This window comes from Pelodiscus sinensis, chromosome 15 (assembly GCF_052426305.1).
Source record: "Pelodiscus sinensis isolate ZL-2025 chromosome 15, ASM5242630v1, whole genome shotgun sequence".
NCBI lineage: Eukaryota > Metazoa > Chordata > Testudines > Trionychidae > Pelodiscus > Pelodiscus sinensis.
Genome location: NC_143066.1, coordinates 40,083,344 through 40,107,292, shown reverse-complemented (window position 1 = coordinate 40,107,292; position 23,949 = coordinate 40,083,344). Strand labels below are relative to the sequence as shown.

The 23,949-nt window shown below is 50.8% G+C and overlaps 1 protein-coding gene across 1 annotated transcript in view; it reads left to right on the top strand.

Annotated features, from left to right (window-relative positions):
• Positions 1-12,187: 12,187 nt before the first annotated feature.
• PKD1 (polycystin 1, transient receptor potential channel interacting) overlaps positions 12,188-23,949 on the top strand; it is a 150,010-nt gene continuing 138,248 nt past the window's right edge. The window contains exon 1 of the mRNA XM_075899843.2: positions 12,188-12,668. Within this exon, the coding sequence (XP_075755958.2) occupies positions 12,418-12,668 (251 nt within the window). The 5' untranslated portion in view covers positions 12,188-12,417. The remainder of the gene's footprint in view (positions 12,669-23,949) is intronic.

Sequence of the window (23,949 nt, the reverse complement as noted above, 5' to 3'; positions counted from 1 at the left end):
AGCGACAACTGTATTTATAGCGATTCCAAAATAAAACCCCTCTTTGCGGGAGGCTGACGTGGTTATGGAGCTAGCAGTACATTAGACAGATGATCCCCTCGGGAGATCAACCTCTATAATGAGCTACCTTTCTAATGCCAGCTGATCGCCTGCCATTGTTTGTCAGAAGAGGGAGGGGACAGGAGATAAGTGTGGCACCTCGCTCTGTTCCACAGGCGCTCGTTATTCATACGCAGTGCGAGGGGGGTGGGAGCCGGTTTCGAAGGGGCTGTCACCGGCTGCAGAGGAAAGCAGCGTGTCCCTGTCACCACGTTTGGCCCGTCCCTGCTCTGTGGACGTGGCAAAGCTGGGCGCGAAGGGGAAGACGTCTCCCCAGTGTTGCTAACGGGGGCCATCTCCCACCCTCGGCCCGGCTGGGACATCGCCAAGGAGAGTCGGGGGACCTCCTGTCTCGGGAGCCTGTCGGCGGGGGAAGGAGGCAGTTATGTCCTGAACAGGACTCCGTTATGAGTCACGGGGGAAGTGATTAGTCCCCCGTTAATTGGCACTGGGGAGGGATTGTTGCATCCCGTTCTGGGCCCCCCGTTACCGAAAGGATGTGGGTGCATTGGAGAGGGTCCAGCAGAGGGCAACGAAAATGCTGAGGGGGCTGGAGTATGTGACCTACGGGGAGAAGCTGAGGGATTTGGGCTTGTTTAGTCGGCAGAAGAGAAGAGTGAGGGGGGATTTGAGAGCAGCCTGCAACTCCCTGCAGGGGGGTTCCAAAGAGGCTGGCGAGAGGCTGTTCTCAGTAGTGACAGATGCAGAACAAGGAGCAATGGGCTCAAGTTACAATGTGGGAGGTCTAGGTTGGATATTAGGAAAAAACGATTTCCCTAGGCGGGTGGGGAAGCGCTGGGCTGGGTTCCCGAGGGAGGTGGTGAAATCTCCATCCCTAGAGGTTTTTAAGTCCTGGCTTGACCAAGCGCTGGCTGGGCTGATTGAGCTGGGGTTGGTCCTGCTTTGGGTAGGGAGCTAGATTTGACCTCCTGAGGTCTCTTCTCATTCTAGGGTTCTATGTGGAGTTAGCAGCCGATAGCTTTGAAGAGCCGATGTGACGTGAGCTCGTGGTCTCCACCTAATTCCACCCCACACTCAGCAGTGCTGTAATCAGCACCCTTGGGGGCAGCCTCATCCAGAGCCGAGATCTGAATGGGCCACGGCAACTGAACTCCGCCCTGCTCCCAGGGGTGCTCCCTGCCTCCAAGAGTTGGCCTCAAAGCAACTGACCAGAGGCGTGGTTACACTTGCAATGCTACGTGGCATAGGGTAGCGGAGAACGTGGCTCACAGTGTTCCAAGCCGGGGCGTGAAAACAGAGTGAGATCTTCAGGAGTCCAACCCCTGTGAATTAGCCACAGAAATTGAGACGACAGCCAGCTTACCAGAGAGGCCACCAGGTAAGCGGAAGGACCCAAAAGCAATTTAGCACCAATAGCTGATGGCGCCTCCGAGAAGAAGGGTAAGTATGAGCATCTGCCTTCGACAGGTGGGTCGGTGTTGAATATGGGTCCCCCAACACTGAGGCATCCGTTAGAGGCCGTTTTTAAAAATTCAAATGTAAGTGACCTCCTCCCTGCTCTGGTCATGTAAAAAGTCAGCTGCACCGTCGGAAATAGAACCCAGAGTCCTGGCCTCCGGCAGAGCTCAGATATAATTTTTTTCAGGCCCCGTACAAACTTAAAACACACCCCCCCCACACACACCACAATTTGCAGCCTGGGCCAGGCCCCCAGGTGCCGGTAAAGTGTACCCTTCCCGCCGGTGGCTTTCAGACCTGAGCTCCAAACCTTGGAGCATGTTTTGGACTGCTCAAAGTACCATAGCCAGCAACAGACCTCACCCACCACTTGAGTTCTTTGGTGACTAGAAACAAGACATGAACAATTAGTTGCCAAGTATGAGAAGAGATCACCTGACACCGCGCCATCCTCCAATCCTTTCTGCGTTCATGCAGCACAGAAGTGGTTTACAATAATTGCTAGGAATAATTTCCCTGCAGCCTTGCACAGAAATGAGGCAGAAAAAGCCAAACGTTCCTACAGGGGATTATGAAATTGACCCTGACTAGAGCATCCGAAAAGTCAACAGACGTCAGCTGCTCCCCCCCACCAGCTGGCGTTTAACTTCATGCACCATGGGAGGAGCAGATCCTGTGCTACCGGAGGTGCCTTGTCCGTGACATTTCAAAGAACGTGGATTTAACCAGGAGTGACAAAGCTCCTGCTTGAACGTGGCGTGTCCTGCACTTACAGGCGGATTTACTGGCCTCAGAGGCTCATGGCAGCCCTCAGTTTTAGGCACCACACCTAGGGCATCAGCTTGCTGTTTGTTGAGTGCCTCTCGTCATTGGCCCAGAGAGAGAGTAAACTCAGAGTCTTCCCTGAGTGGGAGGGAGGGGAGCGGGTGCTGGAGGAACCCAGACCCCTCCTCTGCCCTGGGTCTCAGCCCAGGGCCCTGTGATAGCAGCTGCCTATCAGAGTGTCCAACACCTGCCACAAGACAGCGACCAGACCCCCTGGGCTACGTCCCCAGCACCTTCCTTCCTTCAGGCTCATCCTCCCCGTATCCACTTGGTGCTTGTTTCCCCCTTCTCCTGGCAGCGCTTTCCTCCGTCCTCTCGGCTCCTCGCAGGCCCCACCAAATGCAGGGAAGCTCCTTTTATAGCCAGTCTCCACTGGTTTCTTTACTTGGCCCCAGGTGTTCTAATCCCATGACTCTGCAGGCCTATGTAATTAGCCCCAAGTATTCTGCTGCCTCTGATTGACTCTGCTGGTTCTAGACTACCCCTGCCAGTTACCCTGGGAACAAAGATGTGCTTAATCGGAGGCTAATATACGTCCTTTCCATAACTTTTTTATCTCCCTCTGACCTGACCGTCACACAATGTTAAAGGAAAGACCTGGCCCCTAAAAAGCATATGAGAGTGCCATGCCATCAACTGCATGTTTGACCCAGGAATGTATTGATCATTAAGGGGTCAAGCCAGTGCCCTCTGAAATCAACGAGACTTGAAATCCCGGCTGGGGGGAGGCGTTTCCCAATTCATGTCAACGGAAGTCAGACTGTGCCCTACAGTCCCATATTGTTTGGGTCCCCACTACTAGAAACACCAGCTCTCTGCCATTACACCAGGGGAGATCATCAGCCCCCCATGCTAGCGGGCCTTAGATTTGAACATCTGCAGGGCTCCAGATGGAGCCATCTCAACCATGGAGCTCGACTCTGGAATCAGTTTCCTCAGTTCATCCAACAAAGAGAGATTCTCATTGAACCATGGAACACTAGAACCAGAAGGGACCTCGAGAGTCCAGTCCCCTGGCCTCAGGGGAGGGCCAAGCACCATCTAGATCATCCCTGACAGGTGTCTGTCCAACCTGCTCTTCAATATCTCCAGGGATGGGGATTCCACAACCTCCCTGGGCAATTTACTCCAGAGTTTCACCCCCTGATAGGTAGGAAGTTTTTCCTAATGTCCAACCTAAACCTCCCTTGCTGCCGTTTAAGCCCCTTGCTCCTTGTCCTGTCCTCAGAGGCCAAGGGGAACAATTTTTTTCCCTCTTCCTTGTAACATGCTGAAGTCAGGATGGACTCCCCCTTCTCTATGAAGTTGAACTCTCATTGTGCATTTGGTTTTTGCCCGCTTGCAGGGAGACAATGGAGACCCAGGTTTTTAAACCCTTTCAAAGGGAAACCCCTTCAATGAGGGAAGGAAGGCCTAGAGGGCGCTGTCCGTTCATAAACCGAGGGATGGCCGGTGACCGGCCAAGCTGTGAATAGAGATGAAAGGAGCGTGTGTGCAGGAGAAAGCCCCTCCTCCCGTTCCAGAGTGCAAACGGTGCTTTTGAGTTCCACCCAAGCCCTGAGCTGAGCGAGCAGAACCCCTCCAGATTGATTGGAAAGATCTCCCTTTACCCTCCACCCAAGGAAGAAGGTCGATCTTTCCTGGGCTGTACCATTACACACGTGGTGTCTGACAGCTGGTGCCCAGGAAAGATGCCCACCCATGCCCCGCTACCTGGTCTATTTTGCGAGATGGCAGACATCACGGCATCCTGCTGCAATGCGGCATTGGGCCCAGCCAGCCCAGCTTCATCGGGCACCGGTACAGCACATGGGAAGGGGGCGAAGGGTACGGCATGTCCAGATTCATCGGGGGATATTTACACCTCCTGCCCAGGCTACGGATGCTACCCTGGAGACTGGGGTTCAAGAAAGCGGCGCTATCACGTCACCACACACCCTCCTGCCGCGATGCAAGGTTTGCCGTTCCTGGACATCTCTGGGTACTTTTCTCTGCCCTTTGCGTGCAGATCTGCGTGACCCAACCTCACGTGCATGGGATATCCCCGGCAGGTCTCTGAAGGGCGTGATTACCATTTGGATCTGCCTCTTTTGAATGAAGAAAGAGGAGGGCTGATCGTGTATCGTACCCTTCGGGATCTCCTCTCTGGCCTCATGCATGCATGCACAGACCTCTCCACGGCCCGCTTGTGTGACCCATCCCAACTGACCTCCGCTGAAGTCCATGGAGCTAATGAGCGGGCGCGAGGCTTTAGAAAATCAGCCCCGCTTCTTGAACGCAAGCAGGTCCCTCTCCAGAGACAAACGAGAGCAAAATGACAAACATTGATGAATTACGTGTATCCGGAACTCATTTCCACTTTGCAGCAATACCGGTCAACAGACTGAGGGAGCGGTGGCGGATCCAAAAGCAATGTTTGCCGGTCTTGTGTTGATTTCCCCAGTTGTCCTCCTCTGGGGAAGCTCTGCTCCAAACAGAGCCTCAGTCAAGCATGGGAGAAGGAGGCTGGCGGAGGGCACCCTGCGAAGAGAGCCACGTCTGCACACACAGCCACTGAAGGAGTGCTGCCTGTCTTATGCTAGTTTGCAAAGGGGAGGGTGGGCAGTTGCTAGATGGTGCTCTTCTTTTGGGGCTGAAGTCTTCAACTGGGTCTGACCAACCCCAAGTGTTGAATAAAATCACAAGGCATTGGAAAAGGTTCGGAAAAGGGCAACAAAAATGATTTGGAACGGCTGCCATATGAAGAGAGAGTCAGAAGCCTGGGACTTTTCAGCTTAGAAAAGAGGAGAGTAGGAGGAGAGGATTGAGGTCTATAAAATCATGACAGGTGTCGAGAAAGTGAATAAGGAAAAGATTTTTACTTGTTCCCATAACATAAGAACTAGGAGTCACTAAGGGCATGTCTACTCAGCAGCGTTATTTTGGAATAACTGACGTTATTCCAAAATACTATCGTCGGCGCGTACACTACAAGTTATTGCAATATAATGTCAAAATAATGTCAAGCTGGAGGACTTCTTATTCCGACTCTGTAACCCTCATTTGACGAGGAGTAAGGGAAGTCGGAGGAAGAAGGCTCTTTCTCAGACTTCTTGCTGTGTAGACAGCGCCACAAGCCGAAATAAGCTACTTCGACTTAAGCTACGTAATTGACATAGCTGAAGTTGCGTCGCTTAATTCAGCTTTAGCCCTGCTGTGTAGACATGCTTGAAATGAAATGAATAGGTGGCAGGTTTAAAACAAACAAAAGGAAGTTTTTTCTTCATGCAGCACAGTGTCAACCTGTGGAACTCCTTGCCAGAGGATGTTGTGAAGACCAGGACTTTAACAGGGTTCAAAAAAGAGCTAGATAAATTCATAGAGGTTAGGTCCATCAATGGCTGTTAGCCAGGATGGGTAGGAATGGTGTCCCTCGCCTCTGTTTGTCAGGGGCTGGAAATCAGGGGAGGGACCACTTGATGTTTCCTTGTTTCTGTTCATTCCCTCTTCACTTCACTCTGGGGCACCTGGCCTTGGCCACTGCTGGCAGACAGGACACCGGGCTAAATGGACCTTTGATCTGATCTGCTATGGCCGTTCTTATGTTCTTTAGCTCTTCTCTGCCACCACACAGCCTAAAATCGTGTTTTGAAAATGAAAGCTGAGCTTCTCAGCTATTAACACAATTCCTACCCCCGGGCCTTTTACAACAAATCTCAGGAAACTTGTGATAAAGTCCTTAGAGTTGGCAATCTGGAAAATGTCAAGCCATTGTCCAATAATCCACTCTCCAACTTGGGGAGGGGGCTTGTAAAAGCAGGAAAAGATGTGCTTTGTGTGTGTGACGAAAGGGATTCCATTGTGCACATCATCTCTCGGCAACTGCGCTAAGATTATTTGTTTTCTTTCACAGCAGAAGCATCTGCACTCGGCTCTGCATTCTTTATTAATAGAGAAACATTTTCTCAAATGCCAGCAGAAACAACTCCTGCAAAAGAAACAGCAGCTGTGCAAGCGTGTCACTGCCCTCTGCTGGATGGAAAAGGAAAAGGTCAACTGGGTGTCATATGCCCTCATGTGCCCAGAAAGTCTGAATGCTAGAGGTTTGGAGAGCAGAGGACTCTGGGTTCTAGCCGTGCTGTAAAGTTCACAGCAGTTACGGTGTGTGTATTTACAACTGTGATTTTCACTGCTGGCGACAGATTAGTTCAATAGTTTTCAAACTTTTTTTCTCATGGCCCAGTTGAAGAAAATTGTTGATGCCGCGACCCAACAGAATGTGACTGCAGTGCGGGCTCCGGGGTGGGGCTGAGGAGGGGAGCTTTGGGCTCTAGGAGGGGGTTCTGGCTTGGAGGGGGTCAGGGCTGTGGCAGGAAGGGCTGACCCTGGGCAGCTCCTGGTCAGCAGTGTAGGGGGCGGGGGGGCTAAGGCAGCTTCCTGCCTCTCCTGGCACCACAGACCCAGGCTGCACCCCAGAAGCAGCCGGCAGCAGGTTCCCAGCCAACGGGAGGGCTGAGCTAGTGTACAGGGCAGGGGCAGTGAGCGGAGCCCTGTGCACTCTTCCCTACCCCCCTAGGAGCCAGGCCTGTTGTCGGCCACTTCTGGGGCACAGCCCAGCCTGCGGTGCCAGGACAGGCAGGGAGCTGCCTTAGCCTCGCCACTGCTCACCTGACCGGGAGCTGCTTGGGCCCAGCCTCTCCTGCCGCAGCCTGCTCCCCCCACCCCCACAAAGCCAGAGAGCCTTGGCCTGACACTCCATGGCCCAGGCCTGGGTCACGACCTGTAGTTTGAAACCCGCTGGATTAGATATACTGTGTGGACACTGTGTACGCACCTCTGTATTTTACTTTGCATATAGGCCCAATAGCTGGTGATAAAACTACTTACCGGTAGGGCTGGGAATTTTAAAAAAAAACTCATCCAAGCAGATTTTATTTTTTTAAACAGTGTTGCAAAACTGCTGGCTCGAAACAAGCACGGGAAACAGACAACTGCAGCCCATTCCCAGAATGCATTTGCCCCGTTCATACGTTTCTGTGCTTTGTTGAAAACGACCTAATTTGATAAGGAGACCTCCCTGTACTAGCAAAACGAATAAATCAGAGTGAACAGTGAGTCTCGTTAGTGAGCCTCCCTATCAATGTTCCCTCTCATTTTTTCCATCCGTGTGTAGAATAAATTTTGTGCTGTGCACCAAGGCAGGCGTGGATGTGCACCACCAGGAGAAACGCATGCTGTTGGCGCTCTGCTAATCAGCTGAGTGGCAACTGAATCTCTCTTGGGTGGCTGCCCAAGCACTCAGCTTACAGGGAACACTGCTGCCTATATATCTGCCTAAATATCTGCCCAGATTAATTCCTTATTTGTAAACCCCATTTTGTCCAGAGATCCCATCATTTTTGGGTGGGGAGAGACCTTTAGCTCCATTATAGCTTCATCTACTGGGTCACCTTAGCAAACTCTCTGCTTTGGATGTGGCGAGCATCTCAGTTGGCATCCGCGGGCTTTGCATTGATGGCAGCAGGATAATGCATGTGCTTAAATGCTTTGCTGGAGTGAGGGGCAGAGAGTTTGGCATTTTACAGGATCAAGCCCTAAGTATCTCAACAGGTAGATCAGACAGAGGGTGAATGGACAGATCATCTACTATGTATTTTAGAGAGTTTGAGTGTCTGCCTGTGTGACCGTGAGTCTGTTTGTTCCAGAACTCCTCCTAAATGGTAGGACCTACAAATTTGGTAGGCAGCTTCCTCTTCTCCTAACTTAAAACAAGGCAAAGGGTTGGTTGTGCCAGGACAATAGGATGTGCCTGGAATTTGATTTCTCATTAAATGGAAAGGGAGGAGTCTGAGGGGAGGAACAGTAATACTGTAGAATGACCACAAGGGGGCAGCAAGGGGCTAGAGATGGGGACCAGGACAGCTATAACCCCATTGGGCCAGCAGGAGGAAGGCGTTGTGAAAGGGACAGTTATCTCCTATAATTCAGAGAGTTTGTCTGTCTGTGTCTGTCTGTCTGCTGTCCCCCAGCTGGGGGACATGCACTCCTCCCCTGGCTGTGCCTGCTGGAGCTGTAACAGTCATGGAGAGGCGCTTCTTACCTGGCCCCAAGCTGCTGCGGTGAGAGAGGGCTGGGGTTGTCCTCTCTTCCTGGGGCAGCCTGCACCCCTCTCCCCAGCCCAACCCCACAGCACTGGTAAATTTTCAGAATGGAGGGGGTAACTAGTGGTGTTCCCCAAGGGTCAGTCCTAGGACCAGTCCTATTCAACTTATTCATAAATGATCTGGAGAAAGGGGTAAACAGGGAGGTGGCAAAGTTTGCAGACGCTACTAAACTGCTCAAGGTAGTTAAGACCAAAGCAGACTGTGAAGAGCTTCAAAAAGATCTCCCCAAACTAAGTGACTGGGCAACAAAACGGCAAATGAAATGTAATGCGGATAAATGTAAAATAATGCACATTGGAAAAATAACCCCAACTACACATATAATATGATGGGGGCTAATTTAGCTACAACAAATCAGGAAAGAGATCTTGGAGTCATCGTGGATAGTTCTCTGAAGACGTCCACGCAGAGTGCAGAGGCAGTCAGAAAAGCAAACAGGATGTTAGGAATCATTAAACAAGGGATAGAGAATAAGACAGAGAATATCTTATTGCCCTTCTATAAACCCATGGTAAGCCCACATCTTGAATACTGCGTACAGATGTGGTCTCCGCATCTCAAAAAAGATAGACTGGCATTAGAAGAGGTTCAGAGAAGGGCAACTAAAATGATTAGGGGTTTGGAACGGGTCCCATATGAGGAGAGCTTAAAGAGACTGGGACTTTTCCAGTAGAGCTAAGGCAATGTTAGTACCCTTATATGAGACACTGGTGAGGCCTCATCTGGAATACTGGGTGTACGGCTGGCTCCCCATGTTTCAGAAAGACGAGTAGGTGTCGAGAAGGGCTAGTAGGGTGATCAGAGGAATGGAAAAGCTCTTACAAGAGGAGACTTCAGGAGCGTGGCTTGACACAGTGAAGATGCAGGAGACCTGTAGGAGGAGTTATTGAAGCACTAGTGCTGATACAAGAACAAATGGCTCTAAATGGCCATCGGTAAGTTGAGGCTTACAAGAAGATGAAGGGTTCTGACCATTAGGGGAGGGGAGTTCTGCAAGAGGGGAGCAGTGGGGGGCAGAGACCTATCTGGCTTCAAGACTGAGCCTGGTAAGAGTGTGGCGCGAATGGTCTGATGGGCCTAAGTCAATATCCCCAACAGCTGGAGAAGGGGCACTCGATGGGGAAGGCTCGGAGCCGCTCCAGGATTCTTTCCTGGGTGTCTGGCTCACGGGCCGGCACGCTCAGGGTCCAAGTGCTTGCCAGTTGGGATTGAGAAGAACTTTCCCCCTAGGTCAGATTGGCAGATACCTGGGGGGGGTTGGGGGTTTTTTCCCTGCCTTCCTCTCAGTGTGGGGTGGGTCACTTGCTGGTTTGAACGAGTGTAAATGGTGGATTCTCTGTGACGGGATGTTTTAAAATCAAGACTGGAGGCTGTCAGTCACTCAACCAGAGGTTATGTGACAGGAGTGGGCGGGTGAGATTCTGTGGCCTGCGAAGTGGCGGAGGTCAGAGCAGACGACCACGAGGGTCTCGTCTGGCCTTAAAATTTCTGAGACTCCTCCCCCTCCAACTTCCCTAGGTCCCTTGGATTCTGTTAGGCTCGCTGCCTGCCGATCTCACCTGCACATGCGACTTGTGTTCCGAAGCCGTCCCCCCATGCGGAAGAGGCTACGCCTACTTGCAAAGTGTTCTCTTTCTCCTCCTGGCTCAGGAAGGCTTCCACGGTTTGTGGTCTCGTGCCACACACTCACCTCTCCCAGAGACGGCACCCAACAGACACCGTTGTTACGTTTACAGCGAGAGAGCCCGGCTGGGCTGGATGCAGAATGAGAAATCCGGTGTCTAGAGCTAGCGCCCTGGCACGGAACAAGACCTGTTCCAGTAGCGAGTTTCCTTCTGTGTGTTATGCAGGCTGCCTTATAGCCTGCTGGACTCCGAGACGTAGGATGACTTCTTCATTTTCCACCATATGCAGGTTAGAATCCTAGAACACTAGAACTGGAAGGGACCACGAAAGGCCATCGAGTCCAGTCCCCTGCCTTCATGGCAGGACCCAGCACTGTCCAGACCATCCCTGATAGATGTCTATCCAATTTGCTCTTACATATCACCAGGGAAGGAGATTCCACAACCCCCAGGCAGTTTATTCCAGGGCTAACTACCATGACAGGTAGGAAGTTTTTCCTCATGTCCAGCCTAAACCTCCTTTGCTGCAGTTTCAGCCCATTGCTTCTCGTCCTGTTCTCAGAGGCCAAGGAGAAGTTTTCTTCCCCCTCCTCCTTGAAAGTCCCTTTTTAGATACTTGGAAAAGGTGTTTTCAAGGTGTCATGACCAAACACCATTTATTAGATATGAACTTTAGGGGGTAACCGAGTTAGCCTGTTACAGAAAAAAACAAGATATGAAAATAATCTTTAATGCAGTTTCTTTGGCTTGGGCCTCCACTGCCTTCCCCAGAGGTGATTAATGCTCTTTGTTGGGGGCGGCAAGGTTAAACAGAGACTCTAAGCACCACCAGGAACCGGCATGAAGCCCACATGCCATCAGACACAGACAAGGTTCAGCTCTATCCGGCCTGGGCTGAATTTGAACCGGTGACCCCAAGTGGAGACATTTCTGTCACTGTTCCACCCCAGACCAGCCAAGCTCTGGCTGTATCCACCTGCTAGGCACAGCCAGACACAAGCTGTGTGGGCACTTCTTTGTCAACGGCATTTCAGACATCGCATTGAGCGAGGGAACACCCTTCCATGCTGTGCCCGAGCCCGGCTTCCAGAAAATGCCTAACGAGTTGCAGAGCGGTGACACGCCGGCCCACCCCACCCCCCAGCTAGTCAGGAGGAGGGTAGTGTGTGTGTGTGTGTGGGTGGGGGGGTCCTTGAGAATGGCCGTGAGCTCCATGAAGTAGCTGCCCGATGCCCCGTAAATCTGCCTACCCGACTGTTCACCGTGGACCCCCCGGGTCCCTCAGGGGCCACCCAGGAGAGATTCCATTGCCGCACAGCTGAGTTGCAGAGCGCCCACCGCCGGGAGCATGTGTTTTGATTGGTGGTGCGCATCCACACACGCCTTTGTGCCCGGAACAAAACTTATTCCACCCCTGGAGAGAAAAAGTCAGTGGCATGCACATCAAAGCCTGGGGCCAGTGGGCAGCCCAAGCCCTACCGAACCGGCTACACCCGCACCAGCAAAAAAGTCACAGATTTCCTAAAGTCTTCCAGTCCCCTTGTATTGGGCTCCCAGCCAGCTTGTGTGAACCAGAGTCCCCACTTGTAACTAGCTCGGGAACCAAACTTGGGACTTCTGCAGTGTGAGTGTAGGAGCCCCTAGCTGGAGCTGTAAAGCCAGCTGGCTCGCAGCTCAGGCTGTAGGGCTCGCTGGCTGCAAGTGGTCTCGGTGCCGCTGCATGGAACTGTGACTACACCCACCAGGTGTGTGGGTTAGGCGAGTGCGTGTCTTGTGCTTTGCAGCCGGGTTCGCGGAGCAGCGTCCCCTGCGAGCTGGCCGCTCAGGAGAGCCTCGCACGCCCGACTGATTAGCAGAGCGCCCACCGCTCGGTTGCTTGGCGCTGGCTCCCCGCGGTGCGCACTTACGCGCGCCTCGGGGCGCCCCAAAAATCCATCCCGCCCCCGGCTGCGGGAAAATCCCGCCCGTGCCTAGCAAGGAGCAGAGGGGCGGGAAGGGATCCCAGGGCAGGGCAGGGCAGGGCTTCTCCCTCTCCCCGGCCGAGCGGGAGGCTTTCCCGGCGGCTGGAAGGCGGAGGGAAGGAGGGAGCCCGGCGCGGGGCGGGGAGCGGGAGGAGGAGCCGGAGCCCAGCCGCCCGCAGTCCCAGGCCGAGCGCGGCGGCCGGACGCAGCAGCCCGAGGCTGGCCGGAGCGGCGCGCTGCGCGGGGCCATGCAGCGGGCCGGCGGGCGCTGAGCGCGGCGCGTCCCGGGCCCGGCCGGGCCGGGGGGATCGGCGGGCCGGGGCCATGCCACGCCCGTAGGGAGCGATGCCTCGGGGAAATGGACACCCCGGCTCGCCGCGCGAACATGGCGCCCTCCCGGGCTGGTGCCTGCTCTGCTGCCTCCTCTGCGGGGGGCTGGCCGCGGCCCGGGGCCCCCCGGCCCAGAGCTGCCCGCCCTGCGGCCCCAGCTGTGCCTGCGCCGGCGCCGGGCCCGCGGGCTCCTGCCTGGTGAACTGCTCCGCCCGCGGGCTGGAGCGGCTCCCGGAGTGCGGCGTCCCGCCCGCGGCCACCGCGCTGTAAGTCCGCGCAGGGCGCACGGCCCCGGCTGGGCGTGGGGGGGCCGCGGAGGGTCTCGAGTGGGCGTGGAGGGGGGGTCCCCGGGGAGGGTCTCGAGTGGGCGTGGAGGGGGGTCCCCGGGGAGGGTCTCGAGTGGGCGTGGAGGGGGGGTCCCCGGGGAAGGTCTCGAGTGGGCGTGGAGGGGGGTCCTCGGGGAGGGTCTCGAGTGGGCGTGGAGGGGGGTCCTCGGGGAGGGTCTCGAGTGGGCGTGGGGAGTCCCGAGTGGGCGTGGGGGTCGTGGGGAGGGATCCCCTGGTGGCTGCGAGTGACCAGGGATGGTCCCTAGTGGGTATGGGGGTTTTCCTGAGCGGTCCCTAGTGGGTATGGGGATTTTTCCCAGGGAGGATCCCTCGTGGGCATGGGGGGATCCCCTACCCATGCACGAGCCAGCAAGCCCTCTGTGAGCGGCTCTCAAGTTGCTACTGTGGGGAGGCTGAGGGGGGGGAGGCTGAACAAACCCCCACAAAATTGGGGTAGTGTTGATGGGGAGGGGGTTGGAAGCCAGCTCTCCCCCTCCTCTTTCCTTGCCTCTGCCTTGTTGTCAAAGGGGGAGAAATGCTAGAGGGTGCACCCAAAGCTGCATCTGGCTCTGGGGGCCAAGGGATAGAGCGGTCTCTTGCAATTGTGTTTGTGGACCCCCTACACCTCCCAAGTCAAGCTGGGATCTTTGCTAGGGGGCTGAGTCCTGAAACCTCCCCTTGGGAGGATCGGCAGTGCCCCTGGCTGGAAGCAAGGTGGTTTTTTTTTTTTAAGTTCACTTTCTTTCCTCCTGGTAGTTTTCCCGGTGGGGATGGCGTAGCCCTTGGGACTTGCTTTGATTTATGCTGGGATGCGGAGCGTGTGCTTGGTGGCAAAGGCGAATACGGAAGGACCCCAGGGCCGATTGTGTAGTACTAGACCGTGTGAGACTTGGAACGGGCGCAGAATCGCCCTTGCTGGAGCCGGCGATTTAACTCGGAATGACAGTGGCCTGGTGAAGGATTCAAAAGGCACCAACTCCGGCCTCTGTACACGACGGCTGCCCACTGCTTCCTGGGCCTTCCCCCCCGGCTGCAGTGGTCAGCTCGTGTGCACAATGCGACTCGAGTGTCACCAGGCCTGTGAGTGATCTCGCGTGGCAATCGAAGGAGGCCCCTTCGTGTCCGATAGGACACGTGTAACGGTGCGGATGACACCCGCCATCGGGACGAACGTGCCGAAAGCGTCTCCCATTCAGGAGTGTTTACAGCGTCAGGCAACAGTCTTGTGACTGCAAGGCGAGATCCTGGCAGACACTCCTGCACATGCTCAACGGGGCGCGTTTTAAGTGGTGTGCAGAAGTTGCCAAGCTGTAGTCCTAGGCTTCTCCCAGGACCCTGAAGAGCAGCGTTGTGGTTATGTCAAGCGTTTACGGTGTTAGAGGAAAATAACAAGCTGCTCCCGTTTGCTCTAAGCTGGGGCAGAGAAGGGTTGTGCAGTGGGGTTGATCAAAACTTCTAGAGAGACATAGCAAGGTGATTAGTACGTTCAGGACAGGTTTTTTAAAAATTCAATTACACTAATGACCAAGTCAAGCTTATTAGAAAAGAATTAGGCTGATTCCTAGCACGGCTTGGTCAGTTAAATAAACCTGCTGTTCTGGCCTTTTAAACGGGCTGGGGAGGAGCTGTGGGAATCGTTTTTTCTTTTAAACAGGTGAATTGAGGAAAAGTAGGAACCCTCCATTGATAAAACTTTAGGGAATAACTTTTCTGGTCGCCGGGGGACAGAACACGAAGGGTGCGTCTACGCAGCACCCTTACCTCGAAATAAGTGACCCAATTTGCAGTACGCAAATTGTGTAGCTTATTTCAATCTTATTTTGAAATAGCTTATTTCGAAATTTGGCGCTGTCTGTAGGGAATACATTAATTATTTCAAAATAAATCGCTATTCTGAAATGTCTCTTATCCCTTGTGGAAAGTGGTTTACAGAGACGTTGGGATAGTGAGCCTGTTATATTTCGATATAATGGGCCTGCTCTTAAGACAAGGGATAGCTATTTCTGGATACCTTTGTATCCTCCCCAGTGTAGATGTAGCCTAAGAGTTTTTTGTTGAAAAGGAAACACCTAAATGATATTTCCCTGTACAGTAAGAAAGTTTCAGTTTATCCACATCCTATTGATCATGCAATAACATAAAAGACAGCTTTAGCAGTAGTGCCGCTTAACACTAATTTTTAAACGGACATTGGTGTGCAGAATTCTGCTGGCAGTCCCATGAAACATATGGTATTTGGAAACCTATACGAGCTATAAGTCATTCACCATTTTGTATTTGATTTTAAAAATAAAAATAAAATCAATTAAAAATGCTCTTGCAAATTTTACAGAGTGGATCAGAGGATAGAACTAAAGTACTTTCAGGGAGAAGAACTGCCACTTTTTATGTACAAGTGGAGGTGTGTGCGTAAGAAGTATTTTCATGCCACAACATTGGCGTGTGAAATGCTCCTTTTATTGGGAGATTTAAATTGTAGAAAAATACTCTGGCCCTAGAATGTGAAAGCGCGTTCCTCGAAGTTGTACATTTTGCACGGTTTGAGATTTATTTCTTACAGTAGGGAGTGAAGTTTGCAGAAATCCCTCAGCTAGGTGAGATTAATGTTTATTTATTTACGGCATGCGCAAGTTGCGACAGTTAGACAATTGTGACGGAGCTTCTGCAAATGTAATTTTGCTTAGGATAAAACAAGCGGTGTGTACGTTAGCCTCGTCTCGTAAAGATCTTTAAAAGTGTGCTGAAGACAGCGATGAGGATTCTAAATGTCATTGGAACTTCGGTTGAAACTTTCTAGACTGAGTGGGGGCGATGTGGAGGCTTGACGGGTACTACTAATTTTGTGAGTGGTTAAGACAGGTTACTATTGTTTAGAGGTGCTGGGTGGTCAGTGCGCAAAGTGCGTTGATACATTCTACTGGGTGAACACCTTGAAACCTCAGGGTAATGTTGTTGGCAGCAGAATTTTTCCTCTCTTAATTTGTGAAGTTGTTTCCAGCCTTATGAATGCAGCCAGCTCCCAAGAAGAGCGCTCTTTCGAATTCACACGTTTTTAGCTATATCTAAATGCACTGAAGGACCTCTGGCAGGTTACAGATGTGTAGCAAAGGCTCGGGCAGGGATTAAACTCTGTGTTTGTAAGTCTGTCTCTTGACCTAAGCGGTGGGGAAGTTGTACCCCTCCTTTTGGAATGCCCTGCAGAATTTGGATCTGACTACAGAAAGATACAGTGTAGAAAGATTGCTTCCTTATTTGACTTTCTAATGGGGGGGAAAAAGCATGAACATGGACTTAACGTATGTCATAACGGTATGATAAAATTTGGCCCCGTATCCTTACATCCCTCAAGACAATCGACAACCTAACTGTTACATTTTGCCTGTATTGACCGATACGGCAGTTGGTCTTAAGTATTCTGCTGCCTAGTCTCATGTAATGGCTTGAAGTGATATTTTGTAATATGAAAAACCATATACTTGATTTTTGCACACAAAATGCTGCTCCATCAACCTTGATGAAAGCAGTGCAGTTCAGCAGCTGGGACCCCTGAAGGAATTACATAACCCGTTGTGATGAAGTTCTCGGTTTGGCAGTTACGCACACACGAACAGTCCCCCTGAAGGCAACGTGATTACATGTGTACAACTGTAGAATCAGCATCTAGATAGGAATGTTCCTGTGAAAACCTCTGGTGGCCGGCCTAGCAGACACGGCGTTTTCTTATTCAAAATGGCTAACACCGAGGGACCGGTTACCACGAGTACAGAAGAAATGCTGCATCCAAAGCATCACTGAGGAAAACAATTTCTTTCTCTTTTTTTTCCTCCCCTTTCCCCCCTCCCCGTCCCCACTCTGTGCCATATATTGGAAAACTGGACCTCTTAAACTCAATTCATGTGAAGGAGCGGGGTTATGCCTACGAAAGCTCATGCATCATACCGTCTTCTTCTTTGTTAATCTCTAAGGTGCTGCAGGACTATTTGTTGCCAGAAATATAGTCTGCAGACCTAGAAGTCCTCTGTTGCATTTAATAGCAACATCAAATCAATATTAGTCCTCCTATCAGGCAAATCACCTCATGACATCTAATACAGAATGTCGAAACTAATCCAGGAGGAAAGGCCATTGTACAAATTGAGCATCGTCAATGTAAAAAGGTAATTTAAATGCAGGAGTTTTCAAGTTGCAACGCTGGCGTTTTTTTACGCTCTCCCATAGTGCGAGGTATTCCGATAATACCTTAACGTTTTTCTCTCGTGCGCTGTAGATCTTTGCTGACTTTTTGTTTGAGATGGAGGACGTCTTTCTGGCAAGACAGATACTCCTGGTTTAGATTTCAGTTGAGATCGGAGACGCGTGTTCTTTCCCCTGTGAACATTCTCTATTTCTGACACCTCTGGTGTGTCTTAGTGATTTTTTTTTCTTTTTTAAGCTGAGGGATTAGAATCTTGTTCACAGAGGCATAGAAATGTCGGTCTGGAAGGGAAGCACGAAAGGTCATCTGGTCCAACCCTCTGCGCGGAGACCAGATCAGCCAACCTAGAGCAGAGGCTGGGGAACCGTTTTTGGGTGGAGAGCCACTGACCGCCGGAAAAATCACACATGGGAGAAGAAAAAAACCTCCTCACTGACATGGCCCGTGACTGAGAAGGAGAAAAACACTCCCCACATACCCCTCATACACCAGAGCCTAGGGGGGCCAGGCTAGTAGATTTTGTATACTCTAGATCCCCTTCCTTCAGTGCGGTGGGGGTGGGCCTGGAGCGCCAGCAAGGCTCGAGGGGGGGCCCCTGAGCCTTGGGGGGGGGGCTGCATCCAGCTTGTGGCCCCCGGGTCTGCTGTTCCCCACCCCTGACCTAGACCATCGCTGACAAGTGACCAGTCCAAATGGCTCTTAAAAACCTCCAGAGATAGGGATTCCTCACCCTACACCAAAAGCCTCACTGGCTACGGCTACACTGTAGCCTTCTTGCGCAAAAGCTTATGCAAATGAAGCGTGAAGTAGACTATTGCCGCGCTTCATTTGCATAATTAATTAGCAGTCGTTTTTGCTCGAGGCTTTTGCGCAAAAAGGAGCTGGGTAGATGCCTCCTTTTTGCGCAAAAGCCTCTTGCGCAAAAACGGCTGCTAATTAATTATGCAAATGAAGTGTGGCGATATTTTATGCCACGCTTCATTTGCATAAGCTTTTCCGCAAGAAGGCTGCACTGTAGCCGTAGCCTTTCAGAGTTTCACTATCTTTACAGTTAGAAAGTTTGATCTAGTATCTCCCATGCTGCAAAGTAAGCCCCTTGCTGCTAGTCCTGCCTTCAGTGATCACAGGGGAGTAGGGATATTACATTTCGAGTAATTGATCAATCGAATAGTCGATGCAATTTGCTGCACTTCAAAGGTGAAAGCGCTGCAGGGAGCAAGGGGGCAGCTGGGGACTCCCCTGCTGATTCCGGGCTCCACGTGGCGCTGCTGCTTTGAAACTCCACAGGGAGCCCGATAACAGGTGCCTCGCGGCATTTCACAGTGGCAGCGCCCCTTGGAGCCTGGGATCAGCTGGGGATCAGCTGGCCCCAGGCGCCATGTGTCTCTGCCGCTTTGAAGTCCCCCCTCCTTTTCCTCCCTCCGTTGCTGCCTCTTTGGTGGGGAAGCGACTAGTCGACTAACCTGTTGACTATCTGTGAAGCATTTGCTTACCGGATAGTTGAGTAGTCGTTCACATCTCTACAGTGGAGCGGATAGAATTGCTGAACCTCTAGGCAAGAGGTGGGTGGGCAGCTCCATGTTCCTGGAAGGGGTAGGGCTGGGGGGCGAGTCTCCTGCTGCCAGCCCTTCGGCGCCACCCAGGGTTCTAGTGGCTGAAGGGCCCCAGAGCTCTGGCCACCTCCCTTTTGAATCGCCAGGTCCTGGGGCAGTTGTCTTTGAGCAGGCTGGTGTGAACATCAACTCCTCTGTTCAGTCATCACAACAGCCCTTGAGAGCTGCAAGTTCAGTAGCAACCGATGGATGGGTCCTTCAGTGGTCCATAATACGAGGGATGCTTGGGCGATACTGCTCTCAGAATGCCGCAACAAGGTCACGTGGTTGCTCGGGCAAACTATGGACCCACGCCTGCAGCCACACGCTTTTCAGTGGTCCCGTTAGTTTCAGCGAGACTGCTTAGGTGAGTGGAGTTGGAGAGGTGTGTTAAATCTTTGCAGTTCTGGGACCCGTATCCCTAATGTAATACTCGTTATAAGGGCATGTGGCAGCAAATACATACGAACGTAAGAATGGCTGTACTGGGTCAGACCAAAGGTCCATCTAGCCCAGTATCCTGTCTGCCAACAGTGGCCAGCACCAGGTGCCCCAGACAGGGTGGACCGAAGACAATGATCAAGTGATTTGTCTCCTGCCATCCTTCTCCAGCCTCTGACAAACAGAGGCCAAGGACACCATTTTATCCCCTGGCTAATAGCCTTTTATGGCCCTAACCTCCATGAAATTATCTAGCTTCTCTTTAAACTCTGTTATAGTCCTAGCCTTCACAGCCTCCTCTGGCGAGGAGTTCCACAGGTTGACTACACGCTGTGTGAAGAAGAACTTTCTTTTATTACTTTTAAACCTGCTCCCCATTAACTTCATTTGGTGTCCTCTAGTTCTTCTATTATGGGAACTAATGAATAACTTTTCTTTATTCGCCCTCTCGACACCACTCATGATTTTACAGACCTGTATCATGTCCCCCCTCGGTCTCTCCTTTTCTAAATTGAAAAGTCCTAGTTGCTTTAACCTCTCTTCATAGGGGACCCATTCCAAACCCCTAATCATTTTAGTTGCCCTTTTCTGAACCCTTTCCAAGGCCAAAATATCTTTTTTGAGGTGAGGAGATCACATCTGTACGCAGTATTCAAGATGTGGGCGTACCATAGTTTTATACAGGGGCAGTAAGATATTCTGTGTCTTATTTTCTATCCCTTTCTTAATAATTCCTAGCATCCTATTTGCCTTTTTGACTACCGCCTCACACTGTGTGGAAGTTTTCAGGGAACTATCCACGATAACTTCAAGATCTCTTTCCTGATTTGTCATAGCCAAATTAGCTCCCATCATACTGTACGTATAGTTGGGGTTATTTTTCCCGATGTGCATTACTTTACACGCATCCACATTACATTTCATTTGCCATTTTTTTTTGCCCAATCACTGAGTTTGGTGAGATCTTTTTGGAGTCCCTCACAGTCTGCTTCTGTCTTGACTATCTTAAACAATTTGGTATCATCCGCAAACTTTACCACCTCACTGCTTACCCCTTTCTCCAGATCATTTATGAATAAGTTGAACAGGATTTGTCCCAGGACTGACCCTTGGAGGACACCACTAGTTACCCCTCTCCGTTCTGAAAATTTACCATTTATTCCTACCCCTGTTTTACGTTGCCTAATAAATAATCTAAATGCATTTTAAGATGCAGGAACGTTATATTTTCCGCTAGCTCAGTAATTAGCAAGAGTTGGTAAGTTTCAGTAGGACTCCCAATCATTAATACAATTTTATTTATTTCTATTTCAACATATAAACATAAGAAATCCCTATCCAAGATTCAAGTTTGTTTGACAGATAATGAAAAATGAAATCCAATTAAGACAAAGCAGCAGAAGCAGAACACTCTCTCTGTACAATAGCAGGCTGTCCACAAAACCAAAACATCCCTGCTTCAGTCCTGGAAAACCTGAAATCTTACGCCAATAAACATCCTCGTATCTACCCAAACTCGAGGTTCTGCTTTTCTTTTTTTCAAAAGACTTTTTTTATTTAAAAAAAGAAAGCAGACAAGTTGAGGTGGAGGGATAGAATTAATTGCAAACAAAATGAACTCTGTTCAAAGGCCGAACGTGCATGAGATACACAAGGAAAATATAGAGATAGAAATGTAGCCGTGTTAGTCTAGGGTAGCTGAAACAAAATACAGGACTATGTAGCACTTTAAAGACTAACAAGATGGTTTATTAGATGATGAGCTTTCGTGGGCCACTATTTGATCTGAGGAAGTGGGTCTGGCCCACGAAAGCTCATCATCTAATAAACCATCTTGTTAGTCTTTAAAGTGCTACATAGTCCTGTATTTTGTTTCAAGGAAAATATAGTCACAGTTAATACAGCTGCTCCCCAAATTACGACCACCTTCCACTTATGACCATCCACACTTACGACCAAAGTGGTCGTAAATGCGGATCCTAGTTCCGAACGGCGATCCGTGCTTATGAACATCACGGTCACCATGTAACTCTTACGAACACTTCGAGTTATGGACCAAGCATTGGTCCGTTACTTGTTCGTAACTCGGAGAGCGGCTGTAGATCGATTATGCAATGCATTATTGATACCAGTGAACCAACAGATGAGTAGTGAGGTGTTCGTAATGCCTGTTTTGTTTAAGGCAGTGGACAATAGAGTTTGCTATGTTCCTTCCAGATGTTTCAGACAAATTATCCCCACATCTTAAAAGTGTGTTGGCTTTTTATTCTGAAGTCTAACTTTGGCTTTTTGTCTGCTGCTGGCATTGAGCATTTCAGGAACAACAACCTACTGTTTGGGGGAAACGCTGTCCGTCGGAGAGATGGCGTTAGAGCCGTGTCTGTGTATTCGCGTAGAGAATTTGCCAAGCTGCCATGTGGAAATTGGAGCGACAGAGCAGTCTCTCGCCTCCTTGACTCCAGCCCAACCATTTAAGGATTTGCACTTAGTAATTCAGGGCAACCAAATGTGAACAGAGCAGTAATTTAAGGAGACAAGCTAGGAGACCACAGCCAGACACTTCAACCCGATGGAGTGAATACAGAGCTCGCTAGAGATGCACTTGTGGTACAATTCAGTCGTGCAGAATCAGGCTCTATGTGTTTCTCAGTGTTTGGGAAGAGGCTTTGGAGGTACCGGATGGTGTTTTGCTCCATGCAGCACTGCTGATCTGAAATGCCGTGTGGAGCTGGGGTCAGCTGGAGACGCCCCATTTCAGCGGAACCCCTCTAGGGGTGCAAAATCCCATTTAATTGGTTAACTGGTGAAACATGATGTTTAACTGGTTCACCGATTAAAAGGCAGGTTCTGTAGCCTGGCCGGAGCAGCCCCTGCCTGCAGTGCGCCCTGGCCCGCGATAGACAGGGGCAGCTAAGGCACCCCTGTGTGTAGTGGGCCCCACATGGCTGGAGCACCCCCCCGCCCCAAACAGGTTAACTGCCCCCACCAGTTAACCTTTCACATCCCTAATCCCCACTCTGGTTTTAACTGGCTACCATGTTCTTTACTTCCTGTCCTGAACTCCAGCTTGGCACCCACCTGCGCTAGTAAAACCTCTGGGATGGGACACATCAGAGGCTATGGGGTGTGCGGTGAGCTTGGGGGGGAGTGGGGGGAACCTGTTGCAGGATTGGGGAGAGGACTTGTAAATAGCTTGGGGAATCCCTCAAGCTGCAAGGCGTTCCCGAAGTTGCCTTTGTTTTTCTTAGCCCCAAAGAACGATCTAAGCCAAGTTCCCCACAGCAGGAAGGGCAGCGAACATCTGGCTGTGCCGTGTGGATTTCAGGGCAGGAACAGTGTGCACAACTCCCCTGCTTAGGAGCCTAAAGTCAGTGTGTGTCATCGTGGGATGGGAGAGACCGGACTGGCTGACACTGGCAAGAGCATAACAGAATCTGCTGAACAGATTTTTGCAAGCTAAGACCATTAGGAAAAAACCCAGCAACTCCTCCCCCCCACACAAAGCCGCTTTGCAGGGACTCAGAACTGTCTCCCTGTCTCAAATTGCATTCAAGTCCCCGTTCCTTGTCTGCTTACGTTCCAGTTACTATTAGGGCAGGGAACCCAAACCCATGTGTTCCAGGCTAGTCGGCCAGCGTGCGAGGAACAGTTTGCTATTGAGGGTCCCTGTGGTCATGGGAACTGATCGCTTCCCTCGGTTGGAGTTTGCGGGTTTTGAGTATCGGAATGGGGATGATTTGAAAAGTGTTTGCCCTTTGAGCAGAGAGCGACTGAGGTGTGACCAAGCTCACGCTGGCTTGGATTTGCGTCTTTGCTGCAGGTTTGTGGAAAAACAAATATATTCCCAGATTCAGGGGCTGGGTTCTGCCCTCGCCGGGCTGCTGAAATCCGTAGACAGACTGTGGCCCAACGGCAATGCCATTTTGTCTGTAATAAAATGGTCCTTTTTAAGGCACAAGACCAGGGCTGGGCAAGGATGCAACCCGGGGGCTGGATCCTTTTCTGCAGTACTCTGTCCTCAGCAGGCATGTCTCTCTTTGTATTGGTGCACCTCCCAAGTGCAGTACTTGGCTCTTGTCCTTATGAATTGTCGCCCTATTTAACTCGGACCATTTCTCCAGTTTGTCCCGACCAGTCTGAATTTTAATCCTGTCCTCCGAAGCTCTTGCAAGCCCTCCCGGCTTGGTGTCGTCTATAACCTTTATCAATAGACGCTGTGCCATGATCCGAGCCGTGAAAAAAGTCATGGAACAGAACCAGAACCAAGACGGGTTCCTGCACGGCCCTGTTTCCTAGGCCTTTCTGGCTTGATTGTGAACCGCTGCTAACCACTCAGAACCGTTTTCCAACCCGTTGTGCTCTCACCTTATAGTAGCCCAATAGTAGGGTCCCGGGCCTCTGTTTGTCTGGAAATGGGCAATAGGGGAGGGATCATGTGAGGATTCCCTGTTGTGTTCCCTCTGTCGGCAGACAGGCCGCTGGGCTGGATGGACCCTTGGTCTGACCCAGTCTGGCCGTTCTGATGTTCATCTAGGCTCCTAAGACTACGAGAAGGTTATGGGAGGCAGTATCAAAGGCCTCACGAAAGCCAACATTTTATGTGTCTGCTGCTTCCCCCTATTCACAAGCTGCTAACCCATCTTTCGGTAACTGGGTTTGGTTCTTTAAAGGATCTGAAACCACAGACAGAGGAAGACTTCTTTTTAGGGTCAAACAAAGATTTTTATTTACTTTTATAATTAATTTTTCATTTAAATCAATTCACTATCTTGGATTCTTTAAGATAGCATAACATACAAATAAAAAGTAGAAGAACAGTTAAACAGGAAATAATAACTCCTCCTACAAGTATACCCTCCAGATTTTCCTTTGAATAGTTTGTGGAGTTACCAAATATTTAATACATTAAGACAGGTAGAAGCATTGTTTTGATTCAGAAGCTATTCTTTTCTTTGTCTTTCCTTTGGGATTTTTTCGTTGCAATTTACGACCG